The following is a 20686-nucleotide window of genomic DNA, read 5'->3' on the forward strand; positions in this document are numbered from 1 at the left end:
GAGAGGGGCATCATTCACCTTACCCCAACTTTCTCAATACATTTTAGCTGTATTTTTATCTAGAAAATTTCTGGAGGTATTGGAAGTTTAACGTCATCCTTACTTTGGGTCCTACAAGTCCCTCAGGGCCCTGGTCCCCAGGACCTCCACTAAGACCCTGCAACACAGACAAGAAAACACCTCGGTCAATGCCTGAATTTAAATAATCTGCAGTAGACTAAATTCACAGGGCTTTGAGTTTTTCCTGGATAGAACCCACCCTCCCCCAAGCTTATTTTGTAATTGGAAATGCGTGTGAGCAGTGATGTGTGAGTTAAACCAAAGTAAGCTTTAGTTTTACATTCTCTGGTCAATGTTATGGTATGGCAAACAGATCATGTATAGTTTGGAGGGTCAGGGTGTGGTCAATCAAATTATGTTTCCACTAGCCTCATCCTCCTTAGTTCTACAATTATTTGCATAGGTACTCCCTAGTCCCCATGGGAACATAATCTAGGACCATTTTTATCTAAAAACCACCACCGTATTCAGGTGATGGACTGCTATTGTCATGCTACCGCTGGAGGGGCATGAAAAGCGTTTAAGGAGGAATTAAAGGGGGTGGATAACGTGCCGAAACACTAATCCTGCAGGACAATAGTCTGGTGGGAGATAATAAACTGCAGGCTTGGATTGACTGCTTTAGATAGGCTCCATTATGACGGGATAAGGACTAAGCCAGGACTCACATTCCATAAGTGCAGACTGGGAGAAGAGCTTCATACTCAGTGCGCATCTCCATGAGATACTGATGGTTCCGGTGGAGGGTCGGATGTAGGGGTGTAGACACAAGAATCGTTCAGTTTGACCACTCACTCATTCACACACAGGTATGAATGGGCAGTGTTGTGTGAGGAGTGGGATTCTTCCAAATGTATAAAGCCACGGGGATTTCTCCTCAGTACGTAAATCGAAGACATTCATTTTGAACACGTGCAAGTACATATACTGGATTCTAAAGATACTCAGGGCCTTATTCAATTAAACCTAGTTGTTTTACTGTTTCCAGCAGAGGAGGCTGGTGCGGAGAGCTATAGGAGGACGGGATCATGGTAATGGCTGCAATGGAATATTGCAATGGAGTCAAACACATCACACATACGGAAAACACGTTTGACTCCATTCCATGGATTCCATTCCATGCATACCAATTAGCCGTCTTCCTGTAGCTCATCCCACCAGCCTCCTCTAGTTTCCAGGGTAAGTCAAATATAATATTTTCCCTGTACAGTGCTAAAGTGTGTTAGAAATAATCCATATGAAGTTGAGTTTTCTTTTTGTTTCACAAGCAGTACAGACATAATGACTTTGACTTATCCCTGGGACTTGGCTATCTATTTTGATCTATTTTGTAGGGCCCCAAGTCTGTATCGACAACTAAACAAACATTGTCTGAGGCCTCTGGGAAAAAACATTGATCTGCATGTCTCCAAAATGACCATGCCACCACCATATTGACCATATTGTTCGCTGTAACATATGGACAATAAAGTTGTATTATATTATATTGAGTCACCTGCTCTCCTCTGGGTCCCCGAGGGCCTGGAGGTCCGTCTGGCCCCTGTGGGAACAGGTCACAGTAAGGCGGGGAAGAGGGACATAACAGCCTATTGAGGTTGCAGCCAAAAGTCACAAAAACTTTAAAAGGACATGTGCAACTCTCACTCCCAGCTACAAGCTTGCAAGCTGTTGAGTCTAGCGTATAGCTATCTCTTCACAATGCAGTTAATCCTTAGTCAGCAATTCATCCGAATGCACTGAGCAGTAGTTAGTGGGGGGACAGCCATTTACAATGAACAGAGCAGAGGCATGGAGAGAGCGGAGAGAGTCATTCATAAAAAACCTACTTGATCTCCCTTCATCCCGGGGACGCCGCACTCGCCTCTTTCCCCCTGGAAAACATTTTAATCAGAGAAGATTGCTGAGCGTTTTAAACCGTGGCGTGCCAGAGGGCCAGGGTACTGATTAAAACTGATGTTATCTAGCTAGCATGTAGTGTAGAACAAACACTACAGTCTACTGTTTGTTGTCAGGGTAGAATGGGGATCTTGACCAGCTGTTTCACTATGATTCAGTATCTAATCCATCATGGGTCAATTATCTTTGCACAATTCATTTACGGACACCAAGTAGTACTGGTATCTCACCTTTTCCCCTCTAGTGCCGGGCCGACCCTAAAACAACAGGAGAGATCTCAATAAAAATCTATACATCAGTTATAAGTCAACAATATACCATTATAGATTGGTTTAGTCATCTATGCTACAGTACCTCGATACCCTCCATCCCAGGCCTTCCGTTGATGCCAGGTTCCCCCTACAGTGACACCAGAGACCAGACAGTGAATGCATCCATATATCCATCAACGTATATAAAAACATTCCAATGAACATCAACATAAACAAAAACATTCCAACGAATATCAACATATATAAAAACATTCCAACGAACATCAACATATAGAAAAACATTCCAACAAACATCAACATATTTAAAAACATTCTAACGAATATCAACATATTTAAAAACATTCCAACAAACATCAACATATATAAAAACATTCCAACGAACATCAGCGTATTTAAAAACATTCCAACAAACATCAACATATATAAAAACATTCCAACGAACATCAACATATATAAAAACATTCCAACGAACATCAACATATATAAAAACATTCCAACGAACATCAACATATATAAAAACATTCCAACGAACATCAACATATATAAAAACATTCCAATGAACATCAACATATATAAAAACATTCCAACGAATATCAACATATATAAAAACATTCCAACGAATATCAACATATATAAAAACATTCCAACGAACATCAACATATATAAAAACATTCCAACGAATATCAACATATATAAAAACATTCCAACGAACATCAACATATATAAAAACACTGCATTCTTTCTGTCACTACAAATGAACATGGTGGGATTATCTCAGGACAAAACGAAGAACTTACATGAAATCCTTTTGGACCGGGAGTACCGTCAGATCCAGGCTGGGCTGATTTCCCCTGCAGATTTCAAAGGAATGGAGAGATCGTTCCATCAGAGGATAGAATGGACAGATCGTTGGCCAGAATGTGACTTTTTGGGGCCCTTCTTCATCCCTGGTTGTTCCCATAACATCCCCATGGTGTGTGTAGATTTGTGCGTACAGTAGGTGACCGTGGTCGTTCGGTGCGTGTCCCTGTCTATGCTCTTCCTGTGACCTCTCTATGTATTATCAGCCTCAAACCTTAAGTGGTAGCCTATACAACCTCAGTCAACTCAATAGTGTGAGGGGCCTCTGTGCCGTATAGCTTCAAATAACTCAGTAGGGTCAGGGGCCTCTGTGACGTTTAGCCTCAGTTAACTCAATAGTGTCAGGGGCCTCTGTGACGTTTAGCCTCAGTTAACTCAATAGTGTCAGGGGCCTCTGTGCCGTATAGCCTCAGTCAACTCCCTAACACCCTAATGCTCATCCCCTCCCTGTGTGTTTGCCCACACCTAATCTCCTATCCTTGACCACTGCTTCCAGCCAAAAGCCTCTCTTCAAAAGGTCTGCTAGTCAAAACACACAAAGTCCCACTACGCTATTCTTTTATTTTACGCCATGACCCTTCGACCCCTCGCACAGTACAGGCCTGCTACACTTGCAGTGTGGGAAACACTTCCTACTCTTTGATGTGATGCCCAGGACCACTCTTATATACACAGAGGCCAGATACACCTCATCCTATTCACAAAGAGGCCAGATGCCCCTGCTATGAGCACCTGCTATGAGTATTCAGGGGTGTTACAGGGGCGTTGAGCAGTTAGGGGGGTTAGGGACAGGGGGGCTATGACTGGAAAAGCCCCTGGTTGCATACAAAAGGATATGTAGGGGGGTTACAGCCCATGGTTGTCCAACTGGTGAACATGCCAGCAATAACACAGGCCTGTCTGAGGATTACTACTCCTCTGTACTGCAGAGTAAACCACTGTCAACCTGGACACTTCAACCTGGACACATGAGGTCAATTCATCAAACCAGTCAGTGATTTTCAATGACCAAAATGGGAATTTAAATGTCAGTGTACTTCCTGAATTGAATGAATTGACAAAAGACAGAAGAGGACAACAAAATGAAAACTGAAGAAGAGTTATAGCGTATGGTATGCACTGGCTACCAGAGGGTGCTTTTGAGCAAAAACAAGAATGGGTTAGACGATGAGACAGAAGTGGACTCACTGGGCTTCCAGGGGGACCTCTTTCTCCTTTATCACACAGACAGGACTTCGGCTGTGGGCACTGGAACCAAGAGAAGCAACATTTGAGTATACACCTCAGAGATAGTCATCTTTACATTCCAAATGGATGGTACCAGAAAAAGGGACATACTTACCCCTGTGTTGACAAGCGCATTCTAAAAAAGCAGAAATAAGAGCACTTTATATTTTGATAGCTCACACTTAGGTGCTCAGTAATGTACATGTTTAAATTGAGCCATTTTAATCCTGGTCAGGTAACTGACTGCATGAGCCCTACTGAATTGGGATTTAAAGGGGTGAAGGAAAACATAAACATCTAGAATTGTATGGCAATCTCAAGACATGTTGGCATCCTTGAGGACAGCTCACTCCCACCACCACTCACCAGTTCTCTGAAGAGTTTATCCTCCAGCATGTTGTCTGTAAGGCTGAGGACGTGCTGCTGTGGCGGGGCGCTGGCGATGGAACGTAACCTGGCGTTGGTGGGCATATCCCTGGGTAGACCCGACAGCCCGATGGTGAACAGACGAATGTTGTGGTTCTTGGCCTCGGACGCGGCGGTCACAGCACTGGGGCTACGGGGATGGTCCACGCCATCAGTCATCAGCAACATCACCCTCAGGCTGTTGGCCGCTGTCTCACGGCTAAACATCTGGGTGTTATAATCATTTGATTGTACTTTGGTATTGGGTCTAATACTTGTTTTTTTGGTGTGGTGCACTTTGTTCTCAATTGGGTTGACTTTTTTTTGGATAGTCCTCTATTGACAATCCAACTATCAACAAACTTTCATATGCAACCCTATTGGCTTGGGGCTAGGACTAGGGTTAGGTTTAGTGGATAGTTAGTTTAACAGCCATCAACCATCTGCAAGGGACAATCCAAATAAAGCGCTACTAGATAATGATATGCAGACCTGTGTAGCGTTAGTGATGGCGAAGGCTGAGTAGGTTCCGTGTCCGATGTAGGCCATGGACGCCACTCTGCTCTGGAACACATCCACATCCTGCCAGTCCCGGAAGTTGTGCTCCAGAGAAACAGAACTAGGAGGAGAAGAAAAAGAAGAAGAAGAAGATGGAGAGCAGTTAGAGTTAGGTGCCTTGCTCGAGGGCACAAGGCTGTACTGCAGCGCAGTCAGCCTCATCCCTCTACCTTCTACAGTACCAACCTGCTGTACTGCAGCGCAGTCAGCCTCATCCCTCTACCTTCTACAGTACCAACCTGCTGTACTGCAGCGCAGTCAGCCTCATCCCTCTACCTTCTACAGTACCAACCTGCTGTACTGCAGCGCAGTCAGCCTCATCCCTCTACCTTCTACAGTACCAACCTGCTGTACTGCAGCGCAGTCAGCCTCATCCCTCTACCTTCTACAGTACCAACCTGCTGTACTGCAGCGCAGTCAGCCTCATCCCTCTACCTTCTACAGTACCAACCTGCTGTACTGCAGCGCAGTCAGCCTCATCCCTCTACCTTCTACAGTACCAACCTGCTGTACTGCAGCGCAGTCAGCCTCATCCCTCTACCTTCGACAGTACCAACCTGCTGTACTGCAGCGCAGTCAGCCTCATCCCTCTACCTTCTACAGTACCAACCTGCTGTACTGCAGCGCAGTCAGCCTCATCCCTCTACCTTCTACAGTACCAACCTGCTGTACTGCAGCGCAGTCAGCCTCATCCCTCTACCTTCTACAGTACCAACCTGCTGTACTGCAGCGCAGTCAGCCTCATCCCTCTACCTTCTACAGTACCAACCTGCTGTACTGCAGCGCAGTCAGCCTCATCCCTCTACCTTCTACAGTACCAACCTGCTGTACTGCAGCGCAGTCAGCCTCATCCCTCTACCTTCTACAGTACCAACCTGCTGTACTGCAGCGCAGTCAGCCTCATCCCTCTACCTTCGACAGTACCAACCTGCTGTACTGCAGCGCAGTCAGCCTCATCCCTCTACCTTCTACAGTACCAACCTGCTGTACTGCAGCGCAGTCAGCCTCATCCCTCTACCTTCTACAGTACCAACCTGCTGTACTGCAGCGCAGTCAGCCTCATCCCTCTACCTTCTACAGTACCAACCTGCTGTACTGCAGCGCAGTCAGCCTCATCCCTCTACCTTCTACAGTACCAACCTGCTGTACTGCAGCGCAGTCAGCCTCATCCCTCTACCTTCTACAGTACCAACCTGCTGTACTGCAGCGCAGTCAGCCTCATCCCTCTACCTTCTACAGTACCAACCTGCTGTACTGCAGCGCAGTCAGCCTCATCCCTCTACCTTCTACAGTACCAACCTGCTGTACTGCAGCGCAGTCAGCCTCATCCCTCTACCTTCTACAGTACCAACCTGCTGTACTGCAGCGCAGTCAGTCTCATCCCTCTAACCTCTACAGTACCAACCTGCTGTACTGCAGCGCAGTCAGTCTCATCCCTCTAACCTTTACAGTACCAACCTGCTGTACTGCAGCGCAGTCAGCCTCATCCCTCTAACCTCTACAGTACCAACCTGCTGTACTACAGCGCAGTCAGCCTCATCCCTCTAACCTCTACAGTACCAACCTGCTGTACTGCAGCGCAGTCAGCCTCATCCCTCTAACCTCTACATTACCAACCTGCTGTACTGCAGCGCAGTCAGCCTCATCCCTCTAACCTCTACAGTACCAACCTGCTGTACTGCAGCGCAGTCAGCCTCATCCCTCTAACCTCTACAGTACCAACCTGCTGTACTGCAGCGCAGTCAGCCTCATCCCTCTAACCTCTACAGTACCAACCTGCTGTACTGCAGCGCAGTCAGCCTCATCCCTCTAACCTCTACAGTACCAACCTGCTGTACTGCAGCGCAGTCAGCCTCATCCCTCTAACCTCTACAGTACCAACCTGCTGTACTGCAGCGCAGTCAGCCTCATCCCTCTAACCTCTACAGTACCAACCTGCTGTACTGCAGCGCAGTCAGCCTCATCCCTCTAACCTCTACAGTACCAACCTGCTGTACTGCAGCGCAGTCAGCCTCGTCCCTCTAACCTCTACAGTACCAACCTGCTGTACTGCAGCGCAGTCAGCCTCATCCCTCTAACCTCTACAGTACCAACCTGCTGTACTGCAGCGCAGTCAGCCTCATCCCTCTAACCTCGAAAGTACCAACCTGCTGTACTGCAGCGCAGTCAGCCTCATCCCTCTAACCTCCCAACCTGCTGTACTACAGCACAGTCAGCCTCATCCCTCTAACCTCTACAGTACCAACCTGCTGTACTGCAGCACAGTCAGCCTCATCCCTCTAACCTCTACAGTACCAACCTGCTGTACTGCAGCGCAGTCAGCCTCATCCCTCTAACCTCTACAGTACCAACCTGCTGTACTGCAGCGCAGTCAGCCTCATCCCTCTAACCTCGAAAGTACCAACCTGCTGTACTGCAACGCAGTCAGCCTCATCCCTCTAACCTCTACAGTACCAACCTGCTGTACTGCAGCGCAGTCAGCCTCATCCCTCTAACCTCTACAGTACCAACCTGCTGTACTGCAGCGCAGTCAGCCTCATCCCTCTAACCTCTACAGTACCAACCTGCTGTACTGCAGCGCAGTCAGCCTCATCCCTCTAACCTCTACAGTACCAACCTGCTGTACTGCAGCACAGTCAGCCTCATCCCTCTAACCTCTACAGTACCAACCTGCTGTACTGCAGCGCAGTCAGCCTCATCCCTCTAACCTCTACAGTACCAACCTGCTGTACTGCAGCGCAGTCAGTCTCATCCCTCTAACCTCTACAGTACCAACCTGCTGTACTGCAGCGCAGTCAGCCTCATCCCTCTAACCTCTACAGTACCAACCTGCTGTACTGCAGCGCAGTCAGCCTCATCCCTCTAACCTCTACAGTACCAACCTGCTGTACTGCAGCGCAGTCAGCCTCATCCCTCTAACCTCTACAGTACCAACCTGCTGTACTGCAGCGCAGTCAGCCTCATCCCTCTAACCTCTACAGTACCAACCTGCTGTACTGCAGCGCAGTCAGACTCATCCCTCTAACCTCTACAGTACCAACCTGCTGTACTGCAGCGCAGTCAGCCTCATCCCTCTAACCTCTACAGTACCAACCTGCTGTACTGCAGCGCAGTCAGCCTCATCCCTCTAACCTCTACAGTACCAACCTGCTGTACTGCAGCGCAGTCAGACTCATCCCTCTAACCTCGAAAGTACCAACCTGCTGTACTGCAGCACAGTCAGTCTCATCCCTCTAACCTCTACAGTACCAACCTGCTGTACTGCAGCGCAGTCAGCCTCATCCCTCTAACCTCTACAGTACCAACCTGCTGTACTGCAGCGCAGTCAGCCTCATCCCTCTAACCTCTACAGTACCAACCTGCTGTACTGCAGCACAGTCAGCCTCATCCCTCTAACCTCTACAGTACCAACCTGCTGTACTGCAGCGCAGTCAGCCTCATCCCTCTAACCTCTACAGTACCAACCTGCTGTACTGCAGTGCAGCCAGCCTCATCCCTCTAACCTCTACAGTACCAACCTGCTGTACTGCAGCACAGTCAGACTCATCCCTCTAACCTCTACAGTACCAACCTGCTGTACTGCAGCACAGTCAGCCTCATCTCTCTAACCTCTACAGTACCAACCTGCTGTACTGCAGCACAGTCAGTCTCATCCCTCTAACCTCCCAACCTGCTGTACTGCAGCACAGTCAGCCTCATCCCTCTAACCTCCCAACCTGCTGTACTACAGCACAGTCAGCCTCCTCCCTCTAACCTCTACAGTACCAACCTGCTGTACTGCAGCACAGTCAGCCTCATCCCTCTAACCTCTACAGTACCAACCTGCTGTACTGCAGCACAGTCAGACTCATCCCTCTAACCTCTACAGTACCAACCTGCTGTACTGCAGCACAGTCAGCCTCATCCCTCTAACCTCTACAGTACCAACCTGCTATACTGCAGCGCAGTCAGCCTCATCCCTCTAACCTCTACAGTACCAACCTGCTGTACTGCAGCGCAGTCAGCCTCATCCCTCTAACCTCTACAGTACCAACCTGCTGTACTGCAGCGCAGTCAGTCTCATCCCTCTAACCTCTACAGTACCAACCTGCTGTACTGCAGCGCAGTCAGCCTCATCACTCTAACCTCTACAGTACCAACCTGCTGTACTGCAGCACAGTCAGCCTCATCCCTCTAACCTCTACAGTACCAACCTGCTGTACTGCAGCGCAGTCAGACTCATCCCTCTAACCTCTACAGTACCAACCTGCTGTACTGCAGCGCAGTCAGCCTCATCCCTCTAACCTCTACAGTACCAACCTGCTGTACTGCAGCACAGTCAGTCTCATCCCTCTAACCTCTACAGTACCAACCTGCTGTACTGCAGCGCAGCCAGTCTCATCCCTCTAACCTCTACAGTACCAACCTGCTGTACTGCAGCGCAGTCAGCCTCATCCCTCTAACCTCTACAGTACCAACCTGCTGTACTGCAGCGCAGTCAGCCTCATCCCTCTAACCTCTACAGTACCAACCTGCTGTACTGCAGCACAGTCAGACTCATCCCTCTAACCTCTACAGTACCAACCTGCTGTACTGCAGCACAGTCAGCCTCATCCCTCTAACCTCTACAGTACCAACCTGCTGTACTGCAGCGCAGTCAGTCTCATCCCTCTAACCTCTACAGTACCAACCTGCTGTACTGCAGCGCAGTCAGCCTCATCCCTCTAACCTCGAAAGTACCAACCTGCTGTACTGCAGCGCAGTCAGCCTCATCCCTCTAACCTCTACAGTACCAACCTGCTGTACTGCAGCGCAGTCAGCCTCATCCCTCTAACCTCTACAGTACCAACCTGCTGTACTGCAGCGCAGTCAGCCTCATCCCTCTAACCTCTACAGTACCAACCTGCTGTACTGCAGCACAGTCAGACTCATCCCTCTAACCTCTACAGTACCAACCTGCTGTACTGCAGCACAGTCAGCCTCATCTCTCTAACCTCTACAGTACCAACCTGCTGTACTGCAGCACAGTCAGTCTCATCCCTCTAACCTCCCAACCTGCTGTACTGCAGCACAGTCAGCCTCATCCCTCTAACCTCTACAGTACCAACCTGCTGTACTGCAGCACAGTCAGCCTCATCCCTCTAACCTCTACAGTACCAACCTGCTGTACTGCAGCACAGTCAGACTCATCCCTCTAACCTCTACAGTACCAACCTGCTGTACTGCAGCACAGTCAGCCTCATCCCTCTAACCTCTACAGTACCAACCTGCTGTACTGCAGCGCAGTCAGCCTCATCCCTCTAACCTCTACAGTACCAACCTGCTGTACTGCAGCACAGTCAGCCTCATCCCTCTAACCTCTACAGTACCAACCTGCTGTACTGCAGCGCAGTCAGCCTCATCCCTCTAACCTCTACAGTACCAACCTGCTGTACTGCAGTGCAGCCAGCCTCATCCCTCTAACCTCTACAGTACCAACCTGCTGTACTGCAGCACAGTCAGACTCATCCCTCTAACCTCTACAGTACCAACCTGCTGTACTGCAGCACAGTCAGCCTCATCTCTCTAACCTCTACAGTACCAACCTGCTGTACTGCAGCACAGTCAGTCTCATCCCTCTAACCTCCCAACCTGCTGTACTGCAGCACAGTCAGCCTCATCCCTCTAACCTCCCAACCTGCTGTACTACAGCACAGTCAGCCTCCTCCCTCTAACCTCTACAGTACCAACCTGCTGTACTGCAGCACAGTCAGCCTCATCCCTCTAACCTCTACAGTACCAACCTGCTGTACTGCAGCACAGTCAGACTCATCCCTCTAACCTCTACAGTACCAACCTGCTGTACTGCAGCACAGTCAGCCTCATCCCTCTAACCTCTACAGTACCAACCTGCTATACTGCAGCGCAGTCAGCCTCATCCCTCTAACCTCTACAGTACCAACCTGCTGTACTGCAGCGCAGTCAGCCTCATCCCTCTAACCTCTACAGTACCAACCTGCTGTACTGCAGCGCAGTCAGTCTCATCCCTCTAACCTCTACAGTACCAACCTGCTGTACTGCAGCGCAGTCAGCCTCATCACTCTAACCTCTACAGTACCAACCTGCTGTACTGCAGCACAGTCAGCCTCATCCCTCTAACCTCTACAGTACCAACCTGCTGTACTGCAGCGCAGTCAGACTCATCCCTCTAACCTCTACAGTACCAACCTGCTGTACTGCAGCGCAGTCAGCCTCATCCCTCTAACCTCTACAGTACCAACCTGCTGTACTGCAGCACAGTCAGTCTCATCCCTCTAACCTCTACAGTACCAACCTGCTGTACTGCAGCGCAGCCAGTCTCATCCCTCTAACCTCTACAGTACCAACCTGCTGTACTGCAGCGCAGTCAGCCTCATCCCTCTAACCTCTACAGTACCAACCTGCTGTACTGCAGCGCAGTCAGCCTCATCCCTCTAACCTCTACAGTACCAACCTGCTGTACTGCAGCACAGTCAGACTCATCCCTCTAACCTCTACAGTACCAACCTGCTGTACTGCAGCACAGTCAGCCTCATCCCTCTAACCTCTACAGTACCAACCTGCTGTACTGCAGCGCAGTCAGTCTCATCCCTCTAACCTCTACAGTACCAACCTGCTGTACTGCAGCGCAGTCAGCCTCATCCCTCTAACCTCGAAAGTACCAACCTGCTGTACTGCAGCGCAGTCAGCCTCATCCCTCTAACCTCTACAGTACCAACCTGCTGTACTGCAGCGCAGTCAGCCTCATCCCTCTAACCTCTACAGTACCAACCTGCTGTACTGCAGCGCAGTCAGCCTCATCCCTCTAACCTCTACAGTACCAACCTGCTGTACTGCAGCACAGTCAGACTCATCCCTCTAACCTCTACAGTACCAACCTGCTGTACTGCAGCACAGTCAGCCTCATCTCTCTAACCTCTACAGTACCAACCTGCTGTACTGCAGCACAGTCAGTCTCATCCCTCTAACCTCCCAACCTGCTGTACTGCAGCACAGTCAGCCTCATCCCTCTAACCTCTACAGTACCAACCTGCTGTACTGCAGCACAGTCAGCCTCATCCCTCTAACCTCTACAGTACCAACCTGCTGTACTGCAGCACAGTCAGACTCATCCCTCTAACCTCTACAGTACCAACCTGCTGTACTGCAGCACAGTCAGCCTCATCCCTCTAACCTCTACAGTACCAACCTGCTGTACTGCAGCACAGTCAGCCTCATCCCTCTAACCTCTACAGTACCAACCTGCTGTACTGCAGCGCAGTCAGCCTCATCCCTCTAACCTCTACAGTACCAACCTGCTGTACTGCAGCACAGTCAGCCTCATCTCTCTAACCTCTACAGTACCAACCTGCTGTACTGCAGTGCAGCCAGCCTCAACCTCAGTCTCCAACCTGCTGCCTGGATCTGCATGAGCCGCGTGCTGAAACGCAGGACGAAGTCTTTCTGCTTCTCAAACAGCAGCACCTTGGCCTTCTCTGAGCTGTCCAGGATGAACATGATCTCCACGGGGCAGATCAGAACTAATGGGGAGGGGGGAGAGAGAGGATGGAAAGAGAGACAGGGTGGAGAGGATTGCAGGTGAGTGAATGAATACATGAATGAATGAATAAATTGATTAATTAATGAATGAATGAAAGCCACTTACTTTTCCCTTCATTTTGGAGGACCTGGTTGTCGTCTCTCTGGCCCTTCCTCCTCCTGCCCTGACCCCTGGCTGTGTGTGTTAGTACCAACATGAGGAGCAACAGCTCCACAACCTTCCTCATCTTCACCTCTTTTCCAGCAGCTCAGCCTGGAATCAACCAAACATGAGTTTGAGACAACTTCTCCTAATTCAGCACACACACAGCACACACACACAGACACACAGACAGACACACACGACACACACACTGACACACGCCTAGTCACAGAAGAGTGCTATGACTTATGTACACACTAGAGGGCGGCAAGACCATAATACAATTTTAAATGACGACAGATCAGTTTGGGCTAATGCGATATCATAGTTTGTTAGCAAGCAAAGGGAACAGGTTGTACATGAAGCCTCCAGTGAGGGAATAGCTGCAGCTGTAACGTCATAATGACTACCCAGGGAACCAGAACCACTGTTCTCTGTGTGAGATCATCTGTTTCTTTTACCAAAGTTATTGCCAGTTACTTTTTGCCTTTATAGCAGTACTGTCCAGGATATGGTCAGACATTTTTTTCTTCAGAAAATGTTCCCATTTAGTTACAAAATATTTTTTTACTTCATGAATTTCATTTTAATCGAGTTATTTGAATTGGAATTTGTCCCAGCCTTATTCATAATATTTAGCTGCAAATATTTCCTTTTAAATGTGTGATTATAAATGAATAATTCCTGAGAATTATTCAGAGAACAGGTTAATGCTATCAAATCAACGGATTGATGATTTAAAAGCGCACACAAAACCGAACTCATCATTATTATCACTATTTATCCAAAAAAATAAATACATTTCATTCTGGAATACAATATGCAAACAAATGCGATTGTCATTGGATTGTCTACAACAATATTCTCTCTACATGTTCAATAGCTTACACTTGACACGAATGTGTTACGTAACATAGTTTCAAATCAATTAAACTTTACCTTGATTCTCATTTAAATACAATCGATCACAGTAATAGTCCGCTCATTTGGTCTCAATTACATAATCCGGTGGGCGAGTTTTTATCCCCGGTTTAGTTCTAAAGCAAGAGAGAATAACGGTGATCAACCCGCTCGAATCGATTCAAACCTGCACGAGGGGGCTGCACTGGGAACACTGAATATTTATGAAGCGCACCTATCATCGCACTGTTGTCAAACAGCACGGGGATGCCTCCCTTTACCAGTATTTTATAAAGCTACAGGGCTGATTATTATCAGATTGATGGGAAAAAATGAGTTTAGGTTATTGCACATTTTTCATATTGATAACATCAACAGTAAATCATTTTTTTTCTCACTCTACAATATTGAGGTCAGTCACACCACCTTGTTTTCTCAGTCATCATTCATGCCAACTATTGGTCTATAATATTTATTGATAGACCCTATGCATAAACCATATTGTGGCCTATCAACCTTCAACATCCTTTCCCCCCAACCTCTAATGTTATTAACGTGTTACAATCAAATGAATAACCTTGGTGGGACTACTGTATATGTTTATAGTCATAGCTGTAGGCGATTGAGTCTTATTGAACCCACAGACACCCCCCTCACCCCCCGAAGGGTTTTACTACTCCATCTTTGAAGATTTTAATGTGAGCACTTACTCATCCAGCGCTCAATGCATGGTTCAATGTTCAGAGTGACTGAGTTTCTACACTGATCCACTGAGTCAAATACCAACCCTCACCGACATGCTACTAAAACTGAACAGGGCCAATATGGCACTAAATATGACTTATGGGGTAAAACACATGAGTACTGTAGACCTGGATCAAATATAAGTCAAATCCTTAAAAAAACTTGAGGTGCACTTGATTTAGCTTGACCGGTAGGCTAGCCTACAATGAAACCAATGTAATAATCCCAAAAATGCAAACTCGGCCCACCTTGTATGTTGGTCAAACCAAGTAAGCAATGTGCATTTCAAGAGTTCCAGTCACAATTTTTACCTAGGTCTGGAGTACATGTAGGTCAGCGATCTACACCAAAACGGTTCCAAAATGATTTTTTGGGCTGTCCCCAAAGGAGAACCTTTGGGGTTCTATGTAGAACCCTCTGTGGAAAGGGTTCTATCTGGAAACAAAAAGAGTTCTTCAAAAGGTTCTCCTATGGGGACTGCCAAATAACCCTTTTAGGTTCTAGACAGCACCTTTTTTTCTAAGAGCGTAGGGATGGAGTGAATTATCTGTTAAAGGAAAGGAATAGGAGGAAAACATCATTGACCAATGACCATTGAGTTATATCTTGGACCCACTCCAAGCAGCAACCCCACAAGTTCATGGAATAGCAAGTACCAGACCTCATCTGGATGTCTGCAATATGAAAGAAACATCCTCATTGTACCTGTCTCCTTCCTATAACTCACAGTACAGAGACATGACCGACAGGGTTTTTATGGCAATTCTAGACGACGTAAATCAAAAGTGCCTGAGAAAGAGGGGTTGCTCGAGCTGAAAAGGTTAGCAACCTTCACATGAGATATGTCAGGTTTGGTGCAACAGACCAGAAAGACTACAGATGTTGACACAATGTGTTTTCTGAAGATGTAACAAAAACACAGAGCGACTTCATCAAGGTCACTCACTATCACAGGAACCCAAGAGTGCAAACTTCATGACATATTATCAAACACAGTCTAAACTACATTACGAACTGTTAAAATGCTCCAATTACCAACCTATATTCACAATAGGACACAGGAGTTAGTTGCATTAGTAGCCTAAAATATTTGTATTTCACACTTAAAATGTCCTCCTGAGGAATCGGCCATAAACTTCCCTAGTTCCCTAGTTGAAGGGTGCCTAGGAGGGTGCTCACTAGCTGGAGGGGGAAGTGATCTACATCTACACTATGTGACAGGGATCATGATGCTTTTCCTTCCAGGCACTACTAACCCTGTGTCACGGCACAGTAGACTATAAAGATGTCAAACCACAGAACATGCCTGTCAAAAGGTTCTGCTTCCGAGAATGTTGAAGGAATGTTCCTTGATAACTGCCTGGCTGGAATGGAAGTCCTGTGTTGCTCTGTTGGTAAGAGCAGGACACTAGCTAAATCCAAGGTTGTGGCTTCAATTCCCACAGGGATTACAAAGGCCTACACTTGCAAAAAATGTATGCACTGTACTGTGCTGTAAGTCGATTTGGATGAAAGTGTCTGCTCAGTGGCGTGTAGTGTTATTATTATTCAGTGTGGTGCTGTGAAAGCCATGCTCTGGCACTGTGTGAGTGGGTACTGGGTCAGTGTCTGGGCTCAGGCTGGGTGTCTGGGCCAGGCTGTTAAACCAACAGAGCCTGGCGGCAGGACCGATGCCAGCCGCCGGCCAGGGAGTTTGGAGGGCGGCTTCCTGCCATCTCTCCTGGTGCAGCAACTAAACATGCGACTGAGATAATGAAAGACAAACAACATTAGACCATATAGAAAACAACTCCACGGAAGCGGCAGGCTCTGATGGAGAGAAGGGGAATCTAACACAGGTTGTCTTGTCTTTCCATCAGTTTGGAGTAAGCACGGTCTGTCATCCGTGAGGCCAAAACACCAAATAGTGTTATGACTAGATATGGGGGTGTGCTGTTCAACAGGGTCCAATGGTCAGAGCGTTGCTGCGGATATAAATATGTCAACATTCTAATCGTTCCATGTTCTATCAGACACATTCTTAAGGTTCCATGTTCTATCGGAAACATTCTAAAGGTCTGTGTTCCTTCTGCAACATTCTAAATGTGCCATGTTCTATCTGCAAGTCTAAATGTTCCATGTATTATCTGCAACATTCTAAATGTGCTGTGTTCTATCTGCAAAATTCTAAATGTTCTAATGAATAAGCCCTTGATAGGACTTGCAGTGGCATCCATGGTATTGAACTAGATAAATTCCAAAAGGCCTGTCATTTAGGGAGATGTGAAGCTGCAGAGAAGCTGGTGTGTGACCTTTTTTCCTTTTTTACAGCATTTGCCTTGCAGCTTGTGTACAAGCACCAACGAGGCTTGGTTTTAAAACTGTAAAACTAAATTTGGCCGGCCTGAATTGTGGGTGTTCAGTTTAATAAAAAAGAAGTGCTCAAAATGTACGAAACGTGACTTCAAAGTGTTAGATGTATCTGCAGCAGCAAGCAGAACTCAGGAATAACCGTTTTATGCCCTTGGGTGCTCATACATGAGTGGCCTGCGGGTATGTAGTTTTCCTGAACCCGCCATACTTAGATCATTTGTTAAACATGTGGCAGTTTTCAGCTTCAACTTTGACTGATTTGAGTGCTTCATGTGGTTGTATCAGACCTTTTAGATGGGTACCTGATAGGCATGCTGGGATAGATATGTGAAACTGGGAAAGAGGTTGTTTTGAACATAGTTCATATTGTATGATGGAGAGTCGTTACATTCATGAAAAAGAGCAACATGAAGTTAATTGAAGAAATGTCTGCCTTGGTATGCAAACTATTATAAAAAAGAGTTAGTCAGAGTCTCTCTATCCCTCTCTCTGACAGACTGTCTCTGATTGGGAGATGTGATATCTAGTGAAGGTGATAGGCTAGCAACTTAACAATCTTGTATGTATCTACAGTATGTTTGAATATGCCACAATATGCAGCTGTCCTGCCTTCCCCTAGGCTACTCTTCTCCTTTTCCACCCATCAAGAAGAAGAATATAGCAAGCAACATATCGAATAATAGTACCACTATCAGACAATCATTACAGCTCTTGTGCCATTAAGAAATATTTTATTTCTTTTTCATTTCAAATCAAATCCAATTTTATTTGTCACATGCTCCGTAAACAACAGGTGTAGGCTAACAGTGAAACGCTTACTTACGGGTCCTTCCCAACAATGCAGAGAGAGAAAATAGAGAAATAGACCTTTTTCTATTAAATGTCTTTATTTTTTATTTAACCTTTATTTAACTAGGCAAGTCAGTTAAGAACAAATTCGTATTTACAATGATGGCTTACACATAAAGATGTAATAACACGTAATAATAAAATGCATAATAAATATGCAATGAGTAACAATAACCTGGCTATACACGGGGTACCAGTACCGAGTCGATGTGCAGGGGCACAAAGTAATTGAGGTAGATATGTACATATAACTAGGAATAAAGTGACTAGGATAGATAATAAACAGTAGCAACAGCGTATGTAATAAGTCAAAAAAGTTAGTGCAAAAAGCGTCAATGCAGAAAGTCTGGGTAGCTATTTGGTTAACTATTTAACTAACTATTTAGCAGTCTTAGGATTTGGGGTTAGAAGCTGTTCAGGGTCCTGTTGGTTCGAGATTTGGTACATCGGTACCGCTTGCCGTGCAGTAGCAGAGAGAACAGTCTGTGACTTGGGTGGCTGGTGTCTGACCATTTTTATGCCCTTCCTCTGACCACGCCTAGCAGAGTGGTCCTGGTTGGCAGGGAGTACAGCCCCAGTGACGTACTGGGCCGTACCCATTATCCTCTGTAGTGCCTTGTGGTCGGATGCCAAGCAGTTGTCATACCAAGCGGTGATGCAGCCAGTCAAGATTCTGTCAATGGTCCAGCTGTATTAACTTTTTGAATATCTGAGGCCCCATGACAGATCTTATCTGAGGCCCCATGACATATCTTATGTCAGATCTTATCTCAGGCCCCATGACAGATCTTTTCAGCCTCCTGAGGGGGAAGAGGCATTGTCATGCCCTCTTCACGATTGTGTTGGTGTGTGGACCATGATAGATCCTCAGTGATGTGGACACTGAGGAACTTGAAGTTCTCCAACCCGCTCCACTACAGCCCCAAAAATAGGTCTTCCATATAATGACTCGATTGAGAAATGAAACTCCTTTGAGAAAAGCACATACTGTCTGTGCAGCTTCTACAGATGAGAACATTAGTTTGAATATGACACTAGTGATGTTCACTGTTAATTGTGTACCTCAGATTAAGTCAAGAATGCAAACCATTCATAGATGTCATAATATTTAGAGCGTTTGTCAAAACAATGTGAGGAACACAATCCCAACTCCACCCATTAATATATTCCTGTGATACAATAAAAGAAAAGCAACACAGTCTTGAAAGTTAACATTCAGTTTATTGTTTGTGGGGAAACTTCACTTTTTGCTGATAAGTGTGTTGCTGAAGCTTATTTTAGTTCCTACCTCACCACTTGGTGGCAGGGTAGAGAAGTGTGGTTACAGCAGTACAGTAGCTTGTGTTGAACATTTGTACCAACAGAGGGTACTATAACACAGCCATTTCAATTCAGACTTGAAATACAGTTTATATCAATTATCCTGAGAAAGTAACTTGGTTGAGTTGAGATATCAATAAAGCAGTTCAGTTGATGCTAATAATCTCAAACTCTGTATCATTGGTCATTTTGGGTTTATTTATGAAGAGATGACTAAACACAGACAAGTTAAAGGCTTTCATTTTCAAAACAAAGAAATAGAAAAAAACTATACATATCTATTTAGAACTGAGATATATATATATATTTTTTTTTAACAAGTCACATTGACAATGATCTGAATGAATATTTGGATAGTGCTCATCCACTGGTGGATAATTCAAATGGATAGTGCTGGGGGTATTCATGGATGACTTTCAGGGCTTCATTGTACAGCTCCAGGTCTGGAAAGGAAAAATAAACAAAAAAACAAATATGTAAAAACATAGATCTGTAAAAAAAAACAAAAAAAAAAACCAAGAGGTCAAACCAGCTAAACAGTCTTTGGCAAGTTGAAAAATACACTCAGCAACATCATCAACAAGAATTCAAATATGACTACCACTACTGTTTCTCCCAAATCTGTGCTCTCCCTTGAGGTATGCTGCGCTGCCCACATTGGCAAGAGAGCATATTTTTTTTTATTTTGTTGCAGGAAGTCACTCTGCTGTGTATAATGATGTAATTTTGCAGAGTGTACCTTTGAGAAAAAAATTCCTTTTTGCATAGGAGAGATGACATACTTACCGAAAGGAATGCCTTGGTCTTCTCTGAGCATGTTGTATGCAGAGGCCATTATTGCCCCTTTGTTGGACACTACACCAACCACCTCCACCACCCCACTCAGCTCCTCATCAAGCTGGGAAAGAGAAACAATGCACTAATAGCCATATGCCTTTGAAACTCAAGTACAAATGTTCACTTTCAGTTTAGTGATGTCATATTGTCATTGTCAGATCTTTTCGTTCCTAATTCCTAGAAGATAGCTACTGTTCAACCAGTCTACTGTAGTTAGTTGGTTACGTCTTGCAACTGTACTCACGGGCTCGTTAAGTTCCACTGATGCAGACTTCCCTTCTCCATCCGAAAGAGTGAATGATTTTCCTGTTGGATGGACCTGTCATAGACGACAAACAATGAATTGCGATTAGTCATGCTAACCATCTAGTTAGTTATAAAAGTAGCGAATTCCATTGCCATTTCTGGCTGTGTACCACGACCCTTTCGTCAAGACTGCCATCCAATTTCTAGCGCTGAACTAACGTTAGGCCCAATAAAAACACTAACATATTACCTTCTCAACACGTCCAACGAAGCAAATCGGTCTGCTGATATATTGAGACAGCATAGAATAGTTTATTCGTGGTTTTGGTGACTCGAAAACTGCCATTTCGATAGATTTTGCAGAGCACAACTTGAAATTCTAGCTACGATTGTGTAAAACAAGCAAACGATAGCGCGGGAAATACTTTGTTACGACGACGTTTCCTCGTTGTTCTATGCTACATTCTTTCCCCCCGACAGA

The 20686-nt window shown here is 46.1% G+C and overlaps 2 protein-coding genes across 2 annotated transcripts in view; both read right to left on the reverse strand.

The window, feature by feature from the left end:
- Positions 1 to 14077, reverse strand: part of col28a1a (collagen, type XXVIII, alpha 1a) — a 32919-nt gene extending 18842 nt beyond the window's left edge. Inside the window, exons 1-13 of the mRNA XM_029732205.1 lie at positions 13897 to 14077; positions 12922 to 13068; positions 12625 to 12796; positions 5214 to 5340; positions 4683 to 4949; positions 4432 to 4452; positions 4278 to 4337; positions 3026 to 3079; positions 2311 to 2355; positions 2187 to 2213; positions 1887 to 1931; positions 1556 to 1600; positions 104 to 157 (exon numbers count right to left, since the gene is read on the reverse strand). Of these exons, the coding sequence (XP_029588065.1) occupies positions 104 to 157; positions 1556 to 1600; positions 1887 to 1931; positions 2187 to 2213; positions 2311 to 2355; positions 3026 to 3079; positions 4278 to 4337; positions 4432 to 4452; positions 4683 to 4949; positions 5214 to 5340; positions 12625 to 12796; positions 12922 to 13042 (1038 nt within the window). The 5' untranslated portion in view covers positions 13043 to 13068; positions 13897 to 14077. The remainder of the gene's footprint in view (positions 1 to 103; positions 158 to 1555; positions 1601 to 1886; positions 1932 to 2186; positions 2214 to 2310; positions 2356 to 3025; positions 3080 to 4277; positions 4338 to 4431; positions 4453 to 4682; positions 4950 to 5213; positions 5341 to 12624; positions 12797 to 12921; positions 13069 to 13896) is intronic.
- A 4926-nt stretch (positions 14078 to 19003) lies between these two features.
- Positions 19004 to 20663, reverse strand: rpa3 (replication protein A3). The gene is made up of 4 exons (XM_029732210.1): positions 20456 to 20663; positions 20204 to 20278; positions 19909 to 20020; positions 19004 to 19565 (listed from the first exon to the last, which is right to left on the reverse strand). The coding sequence occupies exons 1-4, from the start codon at positions 20549 to 20551 to the stop codon at positions 19483 to 19485; spliced, it is 366 nt and encodes a 121-aa protein (XP_029588070.1). The 5' UTR covers positions 20552 to 20663; the 3' UTR covers positions 19004 to 19482.
- Positions 20664 to 20686: the final 23 nt, after the last annotated feature.

This window comes from Salmo trutta, chromosome 34 (assembly GCF_901001165.1).
Source record: "Salmo trutta chromosome 34, fSalTru1.1, whole genome shotgun sequence".
In the NCBI taxonomy this organism is placed as follows: domain Eukaryota; kingdom Metazoa; phylum Chordata; class Actinopteri; order Salmoniformes; family Salmonidae; genus Salmo; species Salmo trutta.

Coding starts and splice junctions, on each gene's coding strand:
- rpa3 (XM_029732210.1), bottom strand. CDS start 20,551: ATGGCAGTTTTCGAGTCACCAAAACCACGAATAAACTATTCTATGCTG. Junction 20,279..20,455: donor TCGTTGGACGTGTTGAGAAG/GTAATATGTTAG, acceptor CGTCTATGACAG/GTCCATCCAACAGGAAAATC. Junction 20,021..20,203: donor CAGTGGAACTTAACGAGCCC/GTGAGTACAGTT, acceptor TCTCTTTCCCAG/CTTGATGAGGAGCTGAGTGG.